The 17,991-nt window shown below is 46.5% G+C and overlaps 1 protein-coding gene and 1 long non-coding RNA gene across 5 annotated transcripts in view; one reads left to right on the top strand and one right to left on the bottom strand.

Annotated features, from left to right (window-relative positions):
• UXS1 (UDP-glucuronate decarboxylase 1) overlaps positions 1–5,415 on the bottom strand; it is an 89,480-nt gene extending 84,065 nt beyond the window's left edge. For 2 of the 4 annotated variants that reach the window (XM_059134312.1, XM_059134313.1), the window contains exon 1: positions 5,207–5,415. In XM_059134312.1, the coding sequence (XP_058990295.1) occupies positions 5,207–5,300 (94 nt within the window). In that variant the 5' untranslated portion in view covers positions 5,301–5,415. The remainder of the gene's footprint in view (positions 1–5,206) is intronic. The other 2 variants (XM_059134315.1, XM_059134316.1) reach the window with 1 other exon arrangement.
• Positions 5,416–5,502: 87 nt separating this feature from the next.
• On the top strand, positions 5,503–9,462 carry LOC131808318 (uncharacterized). Its single transcript, XR_009344775.1, has 3 exons — positions 5,503–5,714; positions 8,292–8,377; positions 8,688–9,462. It is a non-coding gene; the product is annotated as an uncharacterized LOC131808318 (long non-coding RNA).
• The last annotated feature ends 8,529 nt before the right edge of the window (positions 9,463–17,991 follow it).

Below are 17,991 nucleotides of genomic sequence, written 5' to 3'. Positions count from 1 at the left end.
TGGAAGTGGAGTGACAGGCCACTGAGACAGAAGGTCTGATTTCAAATCTGTCTGAACAACAGGACGAGGGGCAGCTCCACTCCCTGCCCTGGCAGATGAGCAGCCCCACCTCCGGGAAGGGGTTCTCCAACTGGGGAGCCCCAGGTCCACCTAGGACAATGATCAAAGTACGGCTCACACCCGAAGCCTGGTCCCCACTTGGCTCCCCGGATGCAGGCAGCCGGGCCTCCCCATCCAGCAGAAGCCTGGCAGAGCCTTGTCACCAGAGCTCAGAGCCCGGAGGACAGACCTACCATATTCCTCCCAAACAGGAGCAGACAACCTAGGGCCACCAGAAAGCTAAGGAAATCCTCAAACAAGAAAAATGGGAAGGGACCTGGAGGGAAGAGACTCTTCAGTGTGACAAAGCCCAAACAAAACTTCCAAGAAGAGAATACAACCATGAAATGAAGACACATTTTTTTAGTTTCTTTTTTTTTAATCCAGAGGGAAAAGAGCTCTTATAAATGGAAAATGATAGCAAAATTAAATTTGCCTTAAAATACAAAGCGTAAGTTTCCAAAAAATAGAGCAGACCTTTTAAATAATAAAGGAAATAAAAGGACTAGAGCAGGCAATACTCCATCAGTGTAATAATATTCCAGAAAGAGAAAACACAGAATGGAGGAGAGGAAACAAACAAGGAATAATTTAAGAAAATCCCAGGAACTAAACCACAAGCATTTCTGGGTTGCCAGGGGATTCTGCAGTACCCAGGATGTGGGGCATGGAGGCAGGCAAGGTGGGCCAGGCACACCTAGGACCACACGAGACAGGTTGGTCAGGGCAGGCTCTGCTGAGCTGCAGCAAAGAGGAAGTAGGCCCAAACCCTAAGAGGCTTAAAAACAAAGATGCATTCTTCAAGTTTAAGTCACTCCAAGGGTGGGTGGGGGGAGGGCTGCGCACTGAGTACCATCACCTTGAATGATGCCAGCTATCAAACCAGAGGGGTTGGAAACACGTTCTTGACTACTCACTGGGCCCAGAAGTGCAGCAGGGTTCTGCAGCTCTGCTCCTGGGCATGGGGACTGCAGTGGCCCTGGGAATGAGGAAAAGGCCAGGGGCAGAAAGCTGGAAATGGGTGGTCAAGGATGACTATCATGGGCCAAAAGAAGATCCTGCAATCTTCCCAAAGGAAAACACAAGTCCCGTGGAAAGGGATGTACCTGAAACAACTTGTCTAGAAGCCAGAAAGTAATGAAACAATTCCTGAAAAGTTCTGAAGGGAATCTTTTTCTAGAATTCGATATCAACAATCTATGGGGTAAAGGCGAGGAAAGGCACTTATGACGGTCTCAAGATTCACCTCCACAATGCATGTCCAAGTGAAAGAAGTGTGAAATACGTAAGGGTAAGTAGGGAGACAGGACGTCTATGATGGGCAGGGCAGGTCCAAAGGCTCTGGGGGCCCTTCTTCAGGAAGGCACCCCATCAAGAGGTCCGCTGCTCCTGAACATCTTGGGGGTAAGACACAGCAAACAACCAACAAAAGTCTTTGGTGTTGAATCAGAAATAGTCCATAGAGAACAAAAAAAGAAAAGAAAAGAAAAGTCAGTGATTAGCTCCAGGGAAAACAAAAAGTCACTGACAGCATGGCTCACTAACAATCAGAACAACATTTCGTCATACACATATATACCAAGTGTTGATCTCAAAATTACACCACATTCGGGCGGCTCAGTGGGTTAAAGCCTCGGCCTTCGGCTCAGGTCATGATCCCAGAGTCTTGGGATTGAGCCCCACATTGGGCTCTCTGCTCCGCAGGGAGCCTGCTTCCTCCTCTCTGCCAGCCTCTCTCCCTACTTGTGATCTCTGCCTGTCAAATAAAGAAATAAAATCTTTAAAAAAAAAATTATACCACGTCTACACAGGTGATGGTGAACAAAGGAGAGGAGGGCAGGTTAAGAGAATAAACAATCATCTTCCAAAGAAGAACGTCACTAGGTAATACCTACAAATGACAAATCAAGAAGTGTATCATCCTATGGCACAAAGACAACAGCAAAATCAGCAAAAGGAAGTTAAGGGCTTGCCTCTGGTGGGGGGCAAAGAGAGGCAGGGACCCTGTTTTGTCAAACAAAGCCTGCAGAGGCTACTAACTTTTCAAAATATTCGTATGTTAAAAAACGGGGAAAGGAAAAAAAAATGGGGAAAGATAAGTCCACCTGGGGAGCCTCGGACTAGAAGATTGGCATGATTTTCAGTCAAACCTCTGAGCTCTTTCAAAGACCTAATAGCACTGATCTGAGTACTACACAGGCTGAAACACTTAAGAGACAATCCCTGTCCTCACAGATTGGGAATTTTACGGAGAAGAAAACACAGGCATGTGTGCAGTGCAAGGGGGCACGAGCTCACTCCCCTAGGCATGGTCCAGAATGTTCACTGAGAGCAGGAAGGGAGACTCTGGCCCAAGTAGGCAAAACAAACAACAACAACAAAAACAAAACAAAACAAAACAAAAACCCCACACCTTTCAGAAAGATCCAAGGAGAAGGAGAAAGACTAGGAGAACTTGAGAGAGGAACAGACAATGCACTTCCAGAACAGGGACTGGCTAGCTGTGAGGGGGTGTGTGTGTGTGTGTTAAGTGAGAGTGTGGACAGTTTTTTCAAAGAGATTTCTCCTCTTGCCATTCCTAATAGGGAGGGCAAGATTGTCAATGGGCGCCCTGTTGACTTATATTTTCAGTGTCCTTGGACACTACCAATCGGGAGCCCAATAACTTTCCCCCCTGCCTTCCCCATACTGTCTCAGATATGCCTTCCCTGCTCATTAGTAACACTGGTCCACCCTATTCTTAAGCCCCTCAAAACTAAAATCACAGATTTTATAAGCTGGCCCAAGGCCTCTCCCAAGCTGGCCCACACTGGCCTCTGTCTGCTGACCAGCCTCATTAGGATACCTTGTTTTCGTGCCCTACAAACACTATCCTGCTTTGCATTCCTATAGCACTCCCTGTACTTGGCTGCCACAGGACCTCTGCACATGCTGTTCCTTCTGGAACACATTCCCTCCTCGCCCTCCTGATGCTATACAATCTCCAATTCTCAGCTCGAGCCTCTGCTCCTCATGGAAACAAATGCCCCTGGTCACTCTAATTCAGGAGTCCCTATCATAAGCTCTCATACATGCTCCCCTTCATACCAGTTTGTATATTAACCCTCATTGGGGTGATTATCTCATTCTTGGCCACTTTACCTTCTAAATCAGTGGTCCCCAGACCATAGCAACAGCTCCCCAGGTGAAGCTATAGAAATGCACATCCCAGACTACTCAACCAAAAACCTGAGGTGGGAGGCAAAAATCTGTGTTCTGAAAACCCTCGGGGCAATTCTGATGCACACTCCAGTTTGAGAACCACTCCTCTAGGTGCCAAGATGGCACTTCTCAGTTTCCCCTGGCACCAAGCAGTCACAGACAACGGTAAGGACTTGGAATGACTTCCCGGTGGAATGGATGGTGAAAAACGTCCCATGGCTCTCTAGATCCCCTTTTATTAATTCTAAACACCTCTGTCTAACTTTAGAAGTCCTAAAGTCAACACTAAGCCTGCTGCAGATCTGGGTTCTACACCAAGCTCTTTGGCCTTTTTTGGGTTCAAAACTTGGTTCTCTAACGTTTGTCATATGTGTAATCATCCACAAATGTTCCTAATTTCTCTTGGTCTTAATTTCCTCACCTTTAAAGTGGGAATAACCAAAGTATTTCCCAAGATTGTTGAGATAATTAAATAAGCCAATGAGACTCATGCCTGCACATACACACAAACAAACAAATTTAGGTATTATTATTTCATAACAATAATTATGCAATTTCAAGGGATCTTTCCCGTGGGTTTCAGCTTACTCAAGATTGACCACAAACACTTAAGGGTAGCTTTCTCCTTTTCAAACTACTCACTCACATCTAACACCCATCCCCAGCTCGAAACTGTCTAGGATCTGAGAGCCCTGCTTGAGCCTTCTCTACTCCACCTCCTGGAAGAGCTGGGTTATGCTGGACAGTCTAGGTCTGAATAACACATGTCCTCCTAGAGCTCAACTGAAGTCACTTTCTCAAGTCCCCTGTCACCTCTGGAATCAGATCTTGGTAACCGAACCAGTTAGCAGGTTGTTTCAAGATCTGTCTGGTGGCTAGGATCCAAACGGAGCTCACACTGGCAGCTATTTCTAGTCCCACCGTGGTAGTTGGTAAAGTATTAATAGCCACAATTAAAATATACTCCCATCGAATAGATCTTTCTTAAAAAAGCAAGCAAGCACACAAGGAAAGAGTTTCCGCCTCTGAGAAGACAAGGGTCTACCACCACCTGCCTGCGGAGTGTCCGTCCCTCCTGCCCTGTCTCAGGCAGAGGCTGGAAGTCATGACTGACAGGGGAACCATACACACGGTACACAGCAAAGCGCCGCCCTGGGTCTCCCTGCGCTGCGCCTCCTCTCTGGGCCGACCCGCTGCACCCCGGGGATCCCGCGCCCCGGGACATCTGGCCCCACTGACACGAAAACAAGGTACCGTGATGAGGCTGGTCAGCCTCACGGGCCGGCGGGGGCCAGCAACACTTGGCTCCCCAATAGTTAAATGCTGAGTAATTTTCCTGCGGAGCAAACAGTTGAAGCGGGGGCTCTGCCAACGGCAACAGTATTTTTATCCTACTTAACCGACACGGCGGCACGGCCACGGCTGTACCCAGGGTATCCTCGCGCGGCACGCTCGGGAATCGCCGGCTGGACCCTCGCCGGCTGCGGGGGCGACGTGGACAGGAGTCCCACGCGTCGGGGCGGGGAGGACTGAGGCAGCAGGCTGGGGCCGAGCGCGCGAGGCCGGCCGAGGCCGGAGGCGTCTCGCCGCGCGGGGCCCGGCTGCCCCAGAGCCCCGGGGCAAGGACCTCTCCTCCCGGCCGCCCGGTCTCCGCGCCGGGGCCTAAGCGCTGGAGGGTCTGCGCCCAAGTTGGCCAGCTGCTTTGCCACAGGAGCGGAAAGGGGGAGACTGGTCCGCAGCCTCCGAAGAGGAGTGAGAGCAGGGCGAGCAGGTCCCGCCCGGTGCGGGACGGGAGATCGGGCAGCGGGGCCGCCGAGGGGCCGCACGCAGCCCGCCGACCCCCGGCTCGTGGCCACGGCGCCCGGGAATGAATGGGGCTCCCCGCCGGCCCCGGGAGCGAACTCACAGGCTACATAGGCGAGCAGCGCGATGCCCAGCAGCAGCTTCATCCTCCTGCGGTTGACGGCAGACACGAGGCGCAGGAGCGCCTTGCTCACCATCCCCAGGAGGCGCGCGGGTCCAGGGCCCTGCCGCGCGGGGGCCGCCTGCTGCACAATGCGCGGCGGCGGGGACGGAGGCGGCGGCGGCGGCGGCGGCGGCAGCGGCAGCGGCGGCGGCGGCGGCCCGGGAGAGCCCCGCCCCCTGCCTCCCGCCCGCGCTGTCCCGCCCCCGCGCGCCGGGTTTCCTGCTGGCGGCGGCATCGCGCACGCGCGACTCCGCCCTCTCCCCGCCCCCTCCTTCGCGCTCCCAACGCCCCCCCCCCCCCCGCTCCCTCTCCCCGCAGGCGCAATTGCCAGGGCTAGCGCCTCAGTTTTCGAAGAATGAGGCTGCGAGCCGGGGGAGGGGCGGGGTTGGCGCATGCGCGAGCTTGCCTGTTTTCCCCGGAGGTGCGGCTCGGGTTCGGTACCTAAGAGGTACGTCCGCTACCCGAGGGCGGGACCTGCGGTCTCCAGGTTTCCGAATCTGGCCCAGAGGGTGGCAGGCTGTGGGCAGTCATATGTGGCGATGAAAAATATTTATGCTAAATTTATCCATGTCTTTGAAGTTCTTTGAATGCCTCTTTCAGAAAGTTGTCTAGTTCCGTGGGCTGTTCTGTTGGCTTCAGTTAGAATAGTAGCAGCGAAAATTACTAATCTTCCAAACACTGCTAAAGTCAAAACCCGATGCGTAGTTTTTCTCTCTCTACTATGATTGGACTGGGATGTCTTCCTTCTAAAAATAGTTCGTTATTGCTATGAAAACGTAGTGCTGGTGGTATAGAATTAGGACAAACCAGGAAAAGGTTTTGTCTCCGCCTGGAGAAATACAGTAAACTTCTCAGCACATGTTTCATTCCAAGCTTTTTGTTGCGTGTATATGTACTCAAGTAGTTAGGTGAACTGCGATGGTGTACAGATTGCGTGTGTGGTGGCTGAATATATTTATTCCATAAGCATTTATTGAATGCCATCTGCAAACAAGCGTGTGTCAGAGGGCCCACAGCTACCAGACGCTTGTCATCCGAGCCACAGAAAGCTGGTCCCGACGGAGAACAAAAGATGATACGCACAGACCTGTGATGCCAAGTCAAGTGAGACCCAGAAAATGTTGGGGAGCTACTGGCTAGAAGTGCTGGTCCTCAGCCCCAGGGAGAAATCAGAGGAGCTAGCAGTGTCCCTGGAAGGCCAGGCCATTTTGTGTTAGCTTTATTAGAAACCTCCAAGAATAGTAAACAATTAGCAATAAATCAAAGAAGTCATATGTTACAACCTTGAAACTACACAGAGCAAATGCTGGGATTGCATTATTTAAATGTAACCTTCCCCCCATCCCTGGTGTCCCCGTCCTCCCTCCCCCCCCAACTGGCTGAGAATCACCGAATGGTAGGGAATATCCTGCTGTCAGGCTGCCCACACATGGAGTGGCCTACTTTCAAGAAGCCCAGATCCCAGTCTGAAGTATCAAAAGAAGCTCCTGAGTGACACTTCCTTTACTTCCTTTGGAGACAGAGAGAGCCGTCCCGTGGGAGCCAGAAGCCTAGGTTCCCACAGAGGCAGGGTTTCCAGAGCCTACTTGTGAGCCTGGAATAACTTGCTTTTTTCCCTGTGAATCTTAGTTTACCTATCATTAACATTTTGGGTTTGATCTGTAACTGTTGCTCTGAAACGTCTAGAGCAAGCAGTACTCTGGGCTGTCCTCTGATTCTATGATCCTGTGAGTTTTAGATTAAAGCTGAGGAGCAGAGATGTGAGAAAAGATTTTGTTGACACTTGACCTATTGGGAAAATCAGATTGAAGCTGCAAGCAGATTTCAAGCCTATTTGGTTAGTAGGTAGGATTTAGTTGATAGGTATCTACCAATTCAAACAGGGCCACATTGTGAAATATATGCTATTTCTGTACCTAACTGTACTGCATTTCTTGTGGAGCATTTTTTTTCTGCCACCATGTGCTATTGCCACATTCTCCTGCGCCACTGGATTAAGTACTTGGAAATGTCATCAGTGTCTGTAGGTAAAATGCTGCTGCTGCCGTCATCACCAAGAATGCTGTTGGTGGCCTGGAATCCTGATTACCCACTCAACCAAAGCCAGAATTCGGAGAAGGCAGCAGTATGCATTGTGTCCAGTAGAGATGCGAAGGCACCAGGGAAAAGAGGTGCTAAAGAGGCCTTGCAGACTCATCAGGGAAACTGTGGGCTTGGTTCTGTCATTCCTTCTGCCCCTCTTCTCTGTTTTCTCTTGTCTTTTCCCAGTTGGCCCACCTCCACTCCCCAGAATAGGTCTGGGCTTCTGTGCCCACCCCCACCTTGCCCTTGCAATCAACAACGTCATTCTTTATATGGATATGTTAACAAGAATATTTTTGAGCAGTTACTAGTTACAAGGGGTAATTAAAAACAATCATAATATGGCTCCTGTCCTAGAGTGCTAAAGCCCCCCTATCCCTCGGCTCCCCCTGTAATTCATTGAGAATCCCTGAATGGGAGGCAACACGCTGAGCTGTTTTGCCACGGGAATCGCCATCCTGCAGTCAGGCTGCCCACAAAAAACTGCTTCCACCTCTATCACAGGCCAGAGACTTGTTAACCCCAGATGCTTTGACGCGTGGGCTCTTGTAATTTTTGTAACAGCCCCGTGTGTTAGTTGCTGCTGCAGTGTTTAATAGAGGAGCAACAGAAGCCCTGAGAGTTTAGGCACTAGCTGGGAGCCTGGGAATGGGGTGTAGCCCATGACTTTCCCCCACTCCAGGATGCTCTTCGGCAGTAGAGTGAAGACATGCGCAGAAACAACCACAATTCCTGGTAGCTAGTGGCAGATCCTATGGGACAGGCTCCGCGGATGGCTTAGGAATTTCACCAGAGACACTGCTCTTAGAAAGTATGGGGGGTCAGGTCCGTGCGTACATGCTTACCAAAGTTGAGTGTCAGCAGCTCCAGCTAGAGTGTTTATTTAAACCATGGAAATGAGCAGTTGCTGTAAATCAGGGCTTCTTTTTTTTTTCCCTTTTAGCCAGCACACCTCTGCACTGAGAACACTGAAAACAGTGAGAGGAAGGTTTGGCAGAATAGGAGCAGCGTGAGGATTTGAAAGTGCAGGTAAGATTTTTACTTGTGCACGTTGAGCACGGGTCTCCTTGGGTGGACCAGTTTGGGGTGGGGGGTGGGGGGGTGGTCGGGGAAGCAAGGGCAGGGGCACTGGGAAGGGAAGGGATCCCAGAGGGAACAGTGGAGATGTTTGGTTGTCTGGGCAGGGATTGAGAAGAGAAGGTACAAATGTTGGAGAGGAAAGGTTCTAGAAGGCCTTGAGAGTTAGTACAAACCAAGAATCCGCCAGGCACTGGTCAGGGGCCACTTACTGGTCGCCTCAGCCTCCCTCTGTACTTGGGGTCTTGGCTCTGTTCTGCAGGGATTAGGAATGTGTGCACTGCATTGTCCAACCTCTGGCAGGATCTACCCCTCTGAGGTCCTGGTAGAAGACTGGCAGGAAGAGATATTTTCTGCTTCTGGCTCCGGAGAGTGGCCATTGCTAGTGGTTGCTGGAAGTTGCTAGCATTAGCCATTTGCTAGCAAAGGTGGGTGATGCCAGACCCCAGCAGTCTAGAGGATTTCATCAGAGAATCAGGGCGATTCCAGGGCTGGGCACATGGCCATTCCATGCTTCTCATCTCTGGGTATCGCTCCATTCTTTCTTATGCCTCCAAAATCCCTCTTCTTTGCTTTTTTAACTCTTCCAACAGCTTTGTCACCTGTCTCCTGTATTACATTCCTTCTGTTTGAAATACTTAGACTGATTTTCCAGACTAGACTTGGCCAACACATCTTCCGCTAAGGTATTTGAGAAAGAAGAGTGGGTCTCAGCTTTACTCTGAAGCTGCCTGTTGTGATTCTCTCCTTCATGCCACACCAGCTATGCCACAGGTCACTGCTTGTTTCCTCCTGGGTGCTGACCCTGATGCCTGCCCTAGAGTCCTTTTGTAGAGGACACTACTGCCATAGGTCTCAGGAGAGGGACAGATGAGAGGTAGGTTTTTGTTTTGTTTTCCACCCCACTGTCGCACCAGCGTGAGTATACTCTAGACCTTCCATCAGGCTTGGGGATGCAAGAAGGTTTAATATGCCAGATGCATGAACAATTTGAAATTACATATCTAAGATTCCCATTCCTTGAAGTCTTTAAAAAAAAAAAATAGGGGCACCTGGTGGGTCAGTGGGTTGAGCCTCTGCCTTCGGCTCAGGTCATGATCCCAGGGTCCTGGGATCGAGTCCCGCGTTGGGCTTTCTGCTCAGTGGGGAGCCTGCTTCCCTCTCTCTCTCTCTGCCTGCCTCTCTGCCTACATGTGATTTCTGTCTGTCAAATACATAAATAAAATCTTTTAAAAAAAATGCCTTAGTACTATAATGGGAGCTCATCCGACTTACCATTTAAAAAAAAAAAAAATACACTTTTTATTTAACAGCTTTACACTTCAAAAAAATAACAGCTTTAGACTTCCAGAAGAAATTGAGAAGATGGCACAGACCATTCCCAGGCCCGCATTTTCCCCTGTCATTGACATCTTGCACTCACCTAGGATTTATGTCCCTTCACGTCAGGGCTTCATGCTGTCATCGTGATTTGTGACTGCCTGATGTTGGCCTCGATGGCCTGGCTGAGGTGTGTTTGTCAGGTTCTTCCACTGCACAGCTACTCTTTGTCCCCTTCCCATTCTGTCCTCTTTACAGGAAGGCCACTGTGCACAGCCTACAGTTACACACCAACTCCCTGAAGGATCGTATCTATATAAATTATTAGGAATTCTTCATTAAGGGAGTTTTGTCTTATCAAAACCCATTCATAAATATCCAATTATTTAATTATCCAATCCATCATCCTTACTTTCTGCCGCTGCAAGTGTTCCAGGTTCATCTTGTATATTTCCCGCCCCAGTCCCAGAATGCATTCCTCCTGATGTCTCCAACTCCGGTCCATTGCCACATGGTTCCCTCTAGCTCCTTCCCTTGCTACTCCCAGCGAGAAACCTGACCCCTGCCATCCAACATCCATTTGCTTCATCATCTGATTATAGCACTCAACTATGGCTGGGTCACTAAGAGTTCTTTGACCGCTGCACCACTGGGGATGGCCATCTCTGCTGTCTTCTGTCCCTTCCCTGCGACACACGCACACACAGACACATACCGTCTCCCCTCCCCTCATGCCCAGACTGCCCCATCCCACCCCAACCCTGGAATTCCTGTTTATCTCTTCGCAGTGCACTTTGTTTCCCCTGGTTTGCCCATACCCCAGCGACTTTCCCTTCCTATCTTTCTAAACAAATACAAGTTCGCTTTCTACAAAATACTCTGGTGTAACCCTTAAAATATCTTCCCAAGCCTGATCAGGCTCAGGGGCTGGTCTTTAGTCAGTAGACACTGGGTGTGAACACACATACACACGCACCCTGGGGCAGCAGCATCCATTGGCCTCCAGGTCTCCTGGCAGCAGAGGCCAGAGTGGGAACAGTCACGGGAGGGGCATGACAGCCCGGTGGACAGGAGCCAGAACCCGCTAGGACTCGTGGTAGAAAGGGCATGGCGATAAAGTGGAAGGTGTCTCAGAAGTAGAAGAGTGGAAGTTCTAGTTGATTGTAGAGGTCAAGGGGGAGGAAAATTAATCACATAAGATTCTCATGTCATATGCTAGGGTGAAGCCTGAAAGTATTTTTCCTGGTAGGTGTTTGCATTTTAATGAGACTGCTGGTCTAGAATTCAGAATTTGCAAGGAGGTTTCAAATGCATGCCAACTGCAGGAGCAATGTAGGGGTTGCCTGAAGCAGGAGGTAGGAAGGGCTCCTGCGTCCCTCCCTCCTGCGGGAGATGTGCTGTGATGTTAGTGCTGCCTGTGTGGCTGGGGAAGAGTGGGGCAGGGCTCTTTGGGTTGTCCTGGTTCTATCTGCAAGTTTCCTTCTAGTTCAGGGACTTTTTGGCAAATTATAAGTAATAAAAACTACCACTGGAGGAGATCATTTTGAGCCAAGGCTTCGTATAGTGTTCTGCAGGCAGCATCCTTCCTTGTCTGGTGTAAAGCAGTCTTCTATTCCAAACTCAGATAACTGAGCTGGAAGATAGCATAGTAATAAAGAATTCCTGAAAACTGACCTGGGACTTTGGTTAGAGCACTGTCCTATAAGGCAGCATGAACTAATCAGTTACTTCAGTGGATTGGGTATCAGCTACTAAACCATGCTTTTCAGACTTTATGATACTTTATGTATTAGGGAAGAAAGATTAAAATCAGAATTTGAGGCACAAATAATGGTCAGGAAAGAAAATTGTGTTTGTGTATGTACATATGTGTGCATGTGTGTAAGGAAGCACCGGCATGAGATCTTCAGAAGCAGAGAATGCAAAATATGGCATTCTCATAGGGAGCAGGAAAAGGCTTTTCTTTCCCAAAATACCTGACTTCTATCTGGCAGGAAGTTGTCACAGTAAATATATAAATCTGTGTTGTCTGTGACATTGTGAGCTTAATCAGTGCACCACCTGCACAACTGTATGTGATATATATGGCCAGGAGTGGGGTGAGATATACTGACACAACAAGAAAGAAGGGGAGAAGACAGTAAGAAAATGGTGACTTCCCAGGGGGCCTGGGTGGCTCAGCTGGTTGAATGACCAACTCATGATGTCAAGGTCATGGGATTGAGCCCTGTGTTGGGCTCTATGCTCAGCGCAAAGTCTCCCTCTGCTCCTCTCCTTTCTTCCCCTCCCCAAACAAATAAATAAATAAAATCTTAAAAAAGAGAATGGCTTCCTTGTAAGCATATGAAGCCATGGAGTTAGACTGCTCTGATTGGGTTTTCTGGTGCACAACTAATTATCACTTAGTAAAGCTCTCCAAGCAGGCAATCATCTAATGCATGAACAAACATACATGAAATAGTCTGCATCTCACATTCTCCACTTGTACTTCACTGACTAGCCCCCTAGTCAATGACAGCAGCGCGGGAAGTTGGGATGGGACAGAATTAAGTCATGTAGGGGACAAGGTAAATGGCCATGATAACACCCAGTGATGGTAAAGTAATAGAACTCATACCATAGGTGTGAGGATGGTTCTACAGACATTTTGAAGAAGTGATAATTTTGAAAGACAACACATTGAGACATGTTTAAAAAAAGATCGGTTAACCTTATGTCGTACTTCATGTGCAGCTGTCGGATTGCTTTTCAGTTACCAACAGCAAGGAAAGGCAGAGACCTCGTGGGGGTAGCAGATCTCCATCATAAGGTAGTGTCAGAGCTCCAGGTTGAGACGGGGAATTTTTCAGTGTTAATGGAACGAAAGTGTTTTGGCAGAATAAAACCCAGAGCAAGGAGGGAGAGCAGGCAGAAGATTCAGTACAAGTAGGTGTCCATGTATTTTGTTTAAAAGGTAGGTAAGCCTTGTTTCATATACCGGTTCAAGGTGAAGCATTAAGCAGGGATAACATAGCAGCTCAAGAACTTGCCAAGAGGCCTTCCTGTCTTCATATACGAGGGTCCCAAATGCTTAAGGGAGATGTTAAGGGAGATGTTCCCTGGAAAAGAACTTCAAAAGAGATATCCCTAGGTGAATTGCTAAATAAAAGAAAAATTAAGTGACACTACCCAGATATTCATAGTGAATGAATGGATAAACAAAATAAGGTATGCATGCTGTGGAACATTATTCAGCCCTGACCAGGGAGGAAATCCTGACACAGGCTACAACTTAGAGGAAGTTTGAGGACATTGTGCTAAGTGAAATACGCCAGTCACAGGAGGACAAACACTGTGCGATTCCAATAGAACGAGGAACCTAGAGGCAACATAGTCATAGAGACAGAAAGTAGAGTGGTGGCTGCCAGAAACTGAGGCAGAGAAGAATGGGGAGTCCTATTTAACGGGTCATTAGGACAGATGAAAAGTTCCGAGAACGGATGTTGACAGTGGTCACACAATAGGAAACCCCTTAATGACTCCAAACTATATGCTTAAAAATGGCTAAAAGGGTAAATTTCATGTTATGTATATTTTACCATAACAACAAAAAAAGAGGATCACTCCTACTTTATTTTTTTTTTTTTAACTTATTTGACAGAGAGAGAGATCACCAGGAAGCAGAGAGAGAGGAGGAAGCAGGCTCCCCACTGAGCAGAGAGCCCGATGCAGGGACTCCATCCCAGGACCCTGAGATCGTGACCCGAGCCAAAGACAGAGGCTTAACCCACTGAGCCACCCAGGCACCCCAAGGAACACTCCACTTTCTATCCTCACTGGTGATAAGAATCTTGATGTCATGACCTTGTGATTATGTAACAAAAATGTGGCTTTTCTGGTTTGGTTATTTTTACCTGGTACAATAAATGTATTCTTACTATTAAAAAAAAAAAAAAAAACACTAAAATACCCATCAGAGCCTTCTCAAAAATGTCTGTAAAAATCTCCTTAAGGAAATCCTTCTGAATTATTCTGTCAAATAGAGGTGGTTATTTACTTTGTGATTTGCTGAAATTAAAGCCATGTCATAACCACAGAGAAGCATAGGCCTTGTAGAGTGGCCTATAACATTCCATACACAATTGGTGTGAGCTTTTTCTTAGAAGTTCCATTTCGTTGGCTTGAGAAGCTTCCTGAAGCTTTATAGAACTTAAAGTATGTGTGTCTGATTACATTGTGGGTGCTGTTGTGAACCAGTTAGCATCTGACCCTTCTTTATCCTCATGGCAACATCCTTTCTTGGGGGAAAAGGGTGGGGGAGAGTTGGATAGGATGTATTATTGTATTATTGTATTATTGTATTGTATTATTGTATTGTATTATTGTATTATTATATGACTTGTGCATATTGTCCCAAAATAAAATGAGTCATAGACATTGGTGACAGCTTGGAGCCCTGAAGGATTTTTCCGATGCCCATACTCTTATGTCCCCTTCTGCTGAGAAGAGAGAATGCATGAGAATGCGCGATAAGTCTTCTTTAACAATTTAGACTAACGTTTCCTGTAACCCTCCCAAAGGATGGCTAGCAAACACACCGTGGGTGAGGACAAGAGGGTATGGTATTTCATCTATAAAGTCAAATTGATTTGACTTTAGGACAGTTCATCTGTCCTAATGACCCATTAAATAGGACTCCCCGTTCTCCTCTGCCTCAGTTTCTGGCAGCCACCACTCTACACCCATACAAGAGGGTATGGTATTTCATATTTAAAGTCAAATCCTTTTGACTTTAAAAATCCAAAAGGATTTTTCCAAAAGGATCCAAATCCAAATCCTTTTTCCAAAAGGATTCCAAAAATCCAAATCCAAAAGGATTTGACTTTAAATATGAAAGATTCCAGTTCTGACCCCACAGCTGATGTGGCTCTGGACACGGTACTTCACTTCCATCTGTAAAATGTGTTGACCGGTATGTATATTTCAGGGTTGCTGGGAGGGTTGGAGATATTATGGGTAAGACCACACAGTGCCTGTCATGGAGAAGACACTCCATTAACACCAGTCAGTCTCGCTTCTCTCAGTGCTGTCTGTTTTAGAGTGTTTGCTGAGAAGAGCTGTCCCTTACAACACTAAATATGCATTGGCAAGAAGTGTGCTTCCCCAAACTTTCAAGCTAATGCCAGATGGAGAGCATCACTAATTAACAGTAGAATTATTGGTTGATTTCAATAAAATCCTTCACATCTGGACTTGTTAACGCTTTCAACTTTTCTGATCATTTCCTCCTATGTTTCACATTCTCAGGAACAGAAATGGCATGCGGAAAATGTGGCCTGAGGGCATGCTGACAATTGCCTTCACTAAGGGAGGAAAAAGGAAATATCTATTTTTACATGTGTTATATCACCTTATAAAGATGATCGCACACAGCAGATGTTGCAAGAATGCAGGTCGTGACTTAACAATAGGTGCCACAAGGGAGTTGGTCACCAAGAGAAGGGTCCCACTAACCCTCCTCATCCCAGAAGCAGTTCTTCATCTGATTAGGATAGGGGAGCCTGCAGGCATGGTGTTATTACTCTTACAGCAGTGTCTCTCTTAGTATTTGAAAAGCTAATGTATTCACCCAGTCCAAGGTTGCTGGCAATTGATAAACTGAGTAGTACTGTTAGAATAGTTACAGTTGCAAATGACAAAATTTAACCTTGTATGTCCTCAAAAGAGGAAGCCTGGAATAATTACAAAATTAAGGGAGGACAAGAAAAACTAGGGCCTTTGGGCCTCGAATTAGGAGCTCGATAGTTATGGAGCTATGTGGTAGATAGTTATCTACCACACTCACACGGGCACCCACACGTAGGTACACACCCTCAGATTCTCTTATACTGGATAGCATTGCCCCTAAAGAAAGGAAACATGGTCCCAGGGAGTCCTAAGATTACTATACAGGGTCAACGAGCTACAGCCTGCTGACCTGCTTCTGTATAGCCTACAGGTCAAGAATGGTTTTATAAGTCAAATGGTTAAAAGCGATCAGAAAGAGAATACTATTTTCTGAAAAATGATAGGAAATGTACATTTCCCTGTCTATCAAGTTCTGTGGGAGCATAAACACACTCACTGATTGCACCAGCACCGCCAGGACAGAGTGGAATAGTCAGGACAGAGACCTTCTGTGACACCTGTCACTTAAAACATTGCCCAGCATGCCACACACAACTGTGACTTGGTTGCGAATAGATAGCATTCAATTGCCATGGATCCCAGTAGATCCCAGCATCTTAAGTTTTATTACCAGTGCATGATGCTAAAATACAAAAAGGAAGAGAAAAATGGGCTTTGAATGTCTCCTTTTAAGGCATGGGAGAATGCAGATGACTTTACTAGATTAAATGGCAAAGCATTTTTTTTTATCACATGATAACACTGCAGTGTGCTAAGTGAATATGACCTAGGTTGGCATTACCAGACTTAGCACCCAATTCACAGGAAAGTGGCAGTCAGAAAAATTAGAACATTTGAAAAAGAAAGTCTCATCAAGCAGAATTCCTGCACAAAAGTGAAACATGAAAGTAAAGCTGCAAAGTAAATTTCCTAATGGACAAGGACATTATTTACTAAGCAAGGACAACTGTTTACCAACAGTGAATTAATTTTTTTTAAGGTTTTATTTATTTGTTTGAGAGAGAAAAAATACAGAGAGGGAGAAGCAGACTCACTGTTAAGTAGACAGTCTGATGTGGGGCTAGATCCCACCCAGGACCCTGAGATCATGACCTGAGCCCAAGGCAGATGCTTAATGACTAAGCCACACAGGAGCCCCCAGTGGTGATTTAATTAAACCATATTTTACAGCACTAGCCAGGAAATGAGTTCAGAGAACATAAACCTATCTAAATCTATTGCCATTTGGTGAGAAACAGGTCCTTGCTGAGTTGAAGACTTTTTTAAAAAAAAGATAAGTAATTTGGGAGTACCTCGGTGGCTCAGTTGGTTAAGCATCTGACTCTTGATTTTTGACTCAGGTCATGATCTCAGGGTCATGGGATTGAGCCCCAAGTCGACTGAGCATGGAACCTGCTTAAGATTCTTTCCTTCTCCCTCCACTCTCTCTCTCTCAAAAAATAAAAGTGATTTCAAGTGGCTTTCCTTTGCTCTTGACCAAATATTGCTCAGCTGTTGTTTATTTAAGAAATGAATGGCTGGAAGTAACCAAAAAATTGGTTCCTATAGCCTGTAGAAAGACTATAGGTAAGAGCTGTAGGTAAGAATATTTCCAAAGAGACTGAGAAAACACTACTTCAGTACAACTTGAAGTGAAATCTACTAAGAAGTATTACTCTGATGGTGATCAAAACGTGTGAAGTAGAAGAAGGGTGTAGTTGGACAAATTTATAAATGTACAAATTTAAAGCCTATAGCTACTTGTAGGATTCATCAGTAGGTACTTGGTGGAAAATATTTAAAGATCTCATATGCTATTGAATAAAGAGCATCAACAGTGGACTCTATTTACGCTAATGGGCTTCGCCAGTGTCAGTTTCATGAATGTTATGTCAGGTGGAAGCTGAATATGGTCTGGCCACGCGGCATTCAAGGGCTTGGCAGTGGCCAAGTTGTGCTGCACTTGTTTCAGCCCAGGGCTTAGGTGGAATTTCTGAGCAAAAAGTACGGCATTTACTCCCTTCACACACACCAAATAGCTTTAGAATTTCACTTCTGCTACAGACTTGATAATGTTTCTTAATGAATTCATCCAAAAACTAGAAGGCAAAACAACACTTACATGCCAAAACTTAAACTGTGGTAAAACCATTTCAGCAACAACTAAGGTTTAAATCACACATAGTGTCAAGCAGCTTTATATACTTCTCATGCTGTCAAAAGTTAAGAAATGTTATCTCCATTCCCACACAAATTTGCAGAAGATATAGATAGATGATAGATAGATATAGATATAGAAATAGATTTAGCTCAACCCGCAGTTCTAGCAGTGTTTGTCAAATCTTGTTGCAAGCGAAAACCAAATTTCCATATTGCAGAATCTATTGAACTATGCAATTGAGCTTCCCCAACCTTCCACTGGAATGGGGTTCATTTTAAATGCAATGGCATGCTAAATGCAAGTATCACAAGAATCATAGAATTGTAGCACTGCTTTCCAAGGCATGAATATTCTCAATAAAATCACAGATTTATATCAGTATTTGACAGCACTTTTCTGCATGGAAAGACATTTTCAGTAATGAAATACATGCTGTCTC

Source organism: Mustela lutreola, chromosome 9 (genome assembly GCF_030435805.1).
Source record: "Mustela lutreola isolate mMusLut2 chromosome 9, mMusLut2.pri, whole genome shotgun sequence".
NCBI lineage: Eukaryota > Metazoa > Chordata > Mammalia > Carnivora > Mustelidae > Mustela > Mustela lutreola.
This window is presented reverse-complemented; position numbering and strand designations above follow the sequence as displayed.